Source organism: Octopus bimaculoides, chromosome 14 (assembly GCF_001194135.2).
Source record: "Octopus bimaculoides isolate UCB-OBI-ISO-001 chromosome 14, ASM119413v2, whole genome shotgun sequence".
In the NCBI taxonomy this organism is placed as follows: domain Eukaryota; kingdom Metazoa; phylum Mollusca; class Cephalopoda; order Octopoda; family Octopodidae; genus Octopus; species Octopus bimaculoides.
The window spans coordinates 53,600,133-53,604,388 of NC_068994.1; the positions used below are offsets into that span (position 1 = coordinate 53,600,133).

The 4,256-nt window shown below is 36.9% G+C and overlaps 1 protein-coding gene across 4 annotated transcripts in view; it reads left to right on the forward strand.

The window, feature by feature from the left end:
- Positions 1-2,230: 2,230 nt before the first annotated feature.
- Positions 2,231-4,256, forward strand: part of LOC106868557 (fibronectin type 3 and ankyrin repeat domains protein 1) — a 21,407-nt gene continuing 19,381 nt past the window's right edge. For 3 of the 4 annotated variants that reach the window (XR_001409308.2, XM_052972868.1, XM_014913876.2), the window contains exon 1: positions 2,231-2,509. Coding sequence is in view for 3 of the 4 variants with exons in the window: in XM_052972868.1 (XP_052828828.1) it covers positions 2,500-2,509 (10 nt within the window). In the remaining variant the exon portion in view is untranslated. The remainder of the gene's footprint in view (positions 2,510-4,256) is intronic. The other variant, XM_014913875.2, reaches the window with a different exon arrangement.

Genomic DNA, 4,256 nt, shown 5'->3' on the forward strand with positions numbered 1-4,256 from the left:
CCTGAATAAATAAAACAAAATATAAGGGTATCCCGTAGATACCCATATATATAAATGTACATGTATGTACACATTTAGGTATGCAAGTAGGTTAGTATGCATTCACTTTTTTTGTGCCCTGGAAACAAAGAAGTGAACGGTTTTTCATTTTCTACATACTCTGTAAATCAGGTAAGACAGGATGGTCATGGCTACAGTCCTTTGACCTTAGATCTGCTTTATCAGAGCTTGCCTAAGGCTAAACAATATCATTACCATGGAAGTTTGGAAGTAAAAAAATAAAATGCAAAAAAATAAAACTTTTCATTTCTTAATAAATGTGCATGTGAGAGAGAGAGAGAGAGAGAGAGAGAGAGAGAGAGAGAGAGAGAGAGAGAGAGAGAGAGAGAGAGAGAGAGAATGTGATTGCGTCTATTCTTTGCAGGAGGGAAACATTTCTACACAGGAGGCATAAAAAGAGCTCACTGATGATACAAAAATGTCTTAGGGAAGTAAAAATGGTGTGAGCGTGTGTGTGTTATGCAAGTTCTTATTATGTGACAATAAGAAATTAAAAAAGGTGTGCGTGTGTGTGTGTATGCGTGTATGTGTGTTTATTTATACTCAAGGTTTGATTATAAACTATCGGGACTGATGTTATAAAAAGAAAACTACAACATTTATCAATTCACCATTTAATCTCCTTTGAAGTTGTCCCCTTTTCAAGCTACACACTTTATCCAGTATCATTTCCATTGATGGAAGCATACCTGGAACTCCATTTTTTGGCTAATAAGCAACTGCTTTGTGGCATTCTCTTGGGTTTCCTTGACACCTTGAAAGCTTGTTGGGGTTTTCCACTGTGAAGACTGAGCCTTGGCTTCAGAGTCATAGCCACAGACCAAGATTCATCACCTGTTATGACCACTTTCAAAAGTTTTCATCATCTCCGAAATCCAATTTCCTTTTCGAGATGACCACACTCAGCACACTTTACTTCCAAGCACTGCTATAAACTACAGAAGTGAGCAAAACATTACAACATAGTGTGCACGTGCATCAGAGTTCAAGGTCAATCTGTGCCAAACAGCTTCAGTCTGCATTCTTTAGCTCCGTTACCATAGCACCTGTCCCAATACTTTTGGATCAGACCTCATACATATATGTGTCTGTATATATATATATATATATATATATATATATATAGCTATTCTATTTTATATATATATGTAAATACACATATACATAAGTATATATATTTGTATATTTGTGTGTGTGTGGATATATTTATATACACACATATATATGCACACACACACACACATGGAATAATTGCTAAGTGCTATTAATTTCACAACTGAATGCTCATCATTGATGCACATACATAACATATAGGGGATTCCCCATCAGTCTCAACGGTGAGCATTCACTCATGAAATTTACGTGTTAGCTAAGTATTAGACATGTACACTCAACGTAAATCTCCAGCCAAATCAACATGATTCAATGACAGAGTTTCATTTTTGAATTACAAAATACATGTAATTCTGAAAGGAAAAGAGGATAATATAGACCTTAATATTGACATTGCTTTATTCATTAATCCTGAATGGATGAAAGGCAATGTTGACCTCAGCAGGATTTTACATCAGAAACACAGAGAGCAAGAATGAATATCACAATATTCAATGTTCTACTGACTTAGCAAATGGGCCTTTTCACACACACACACACACTCATTTGCATTCATCAGGACTGTCGCTAAGCCCCTGCAACCCCTGAGGCCGCAGGGGGCCTCCACAATTGAGTTATTTAACCCAAAATCAGTTCTAATCCACCTGTGTGATTTTGAAAGTGTATGTGTGTGTGTGCGCGCGTGTGCAAACCCTTGGTCAACCCATTATTGAAGGATGTGACTATCCTGTTGTTTATTCAATGTTTCAAGTTCTGGATTTTCCTGTATGGCCATCCCACACACACAAGAAGATTCATTGCGTCACTACTCTGAGTTTCTTGCTCAGAGAAACTTTGGGTAGCGATTGAACTAATCATCTGCTTCGGGCGAATAAACCCTACATGTTTATCAATACAATATCAATACTTTCCCTCCCGTTTTATAACCAAATGTGTGTGTGTGTGTGTGTGTGTGTGTGTGCGTGCGTGCGTGCGTGTGTATGTGAGTATGATAGAGAGAGAGAGAAGAAAGTGAGAGAAGGGGGGAGTGAGTGTATATGCGTGTGCGCGTGTGTTCGTATGTATATACGTGTGTATTTGTGAGTGTTGCGTGCGTGTGTTTACATATATGGATATGTCAGCGAGCGTAAGAAACCACGTGTGGAGCGGATTTGTCATTAACTGTCAGTAGTGTCACGGTTCAATTTTAGACTTGCGGGTGTTCTTAGAGTACCCGGCTTTACAGGGGGGAGAAAAAAATACTAGTAGTGACTGTCATCTTAGTCATTCACTCAGTCACCATAAGAGTTCTTATACTCTGTTGGTGGATATTATCCGTACCCTGTAATGTCAGCAGGTAAGTGGTGTTTATATTATTACAGTAGTTTTGTATCTTATATCTCATAAACAGTTATCTCAGTTGAGAAAACATTGTAACATTTCTTAGCATTTCTCTTGATTCTTAACTTTAAGACGTCACTTTCACTTTTTGTTGGTCAGTAGTTAGTGTTGTTTTAGGGCGGCCGGTGAAGAATTTCTTCTCCACTACACACTTTTTTTTCTGAAATCATGCCTCTGGCCAACTTGCTTGTCTTCGGCTGGAATATTTTTTACGTTGTTGTTCATTTGTGTGTGTGTGTGTTTATACATGCATATGTGTACGCGTGTGTGTATAGGATCGTTTGTAGAAATGCATAAATCTGGAGGAGAAGCACACACTAAGATGTAGAGCAATTAATATTATAGAGGGGTAGGCCGGTTTATGGGGTTACTCCGAGTGAGAACCCGGAGTAACCCCATAAACCAGCCTACCCCCACTATAATATGTGTGTATGTGTGGCAATTTTTCAGTATTCATACATGACGTCATTCTAAAGTTTTATGTGTCCGATAATTTACGAAAAAGTTTTTATTTTTATTTTTTTCATGGGCTGAGGATGAACCGACATTGTCTTTGATCTGCATGAGTGCTGAACAAACAAACACACACGCACGCGCGCGCGCTTTGCCTACGTATATATAAAACGACAACATCAATATCAAAAATAAACAACAACGCAAAAGCTGATACACATCGAAAGTTAAGTGGCTGCAGGCACGACTTCACCGGCCGCTAAATGAAATGACACCAAACCGTTGGTTGGCAAAAGTGAAAGTAATACCCTAAATTCAAATATCGCCTTTCTTTTCAATGTTAACTTTATTAATGAATGCTTTTATCTTTGACCCGACCATGGAACAAGTCGCTATATCAATCGACCTATATCAATCGCTATATCAATCGACCTACTAGAATTCATAAAACTTCATTCTATCTCCTTAAAAAAAGGGACATGGTATACCTAAAAAGACGATAGGCAAGACAGGAACGTCTTCCTACCTAGGTCTGCTGAGTCAGTGCATATCTGGGATCACACAACAGCGATTTTTTAAACACTATCTACATTTATTTAGTGTTGATAATATAAACGCAAGACCTGAAATTTGAAAAGTAGAGAGCAGTCGATTATGTCGACTCAGTACCTCTGAAAGCCAACCTCGGCGAAGCGGTTAGAGGCGTAACACTGGGTGTGCAGCATGTGCAGACCGCATAGGGTCACTATTTTATATACATGCATTTAGTGTAATCGAAAGTTAGGTTAATTACTTCTTTAACACTTGGCCACCAGAAAAAAAAAAGAACAAGTGTAATAGGTGTAAAAAAAAAAAACGTGTGTTAAACGAATATGAAAACAAAAGGGTAAATAAAAGTTTGCGCCAACGAACCGGGAGGTGGGGAGAGGACTTTCGGAAAATTCACAAGATCTGATTTTTCCCCTCATATCTTTTAGGAAAATAGCCGAAAAGGGATATCTTTTCATGAAATTTTGGTCAAACTAAAGCGTTTGACCCGAGCATAAAAGTAACAAAAACTTAGTGTAATAGGTGTAAAACAACTTGCTGTGAATATATTTGTATATATATATATATATATATATGTATATATATATATATGTATATATATATATATGTATGTATATATATATATGTATATATATGTGTGTATGTATATATGTATATGTATATATATATATATATATATATATATATATATATATATATAT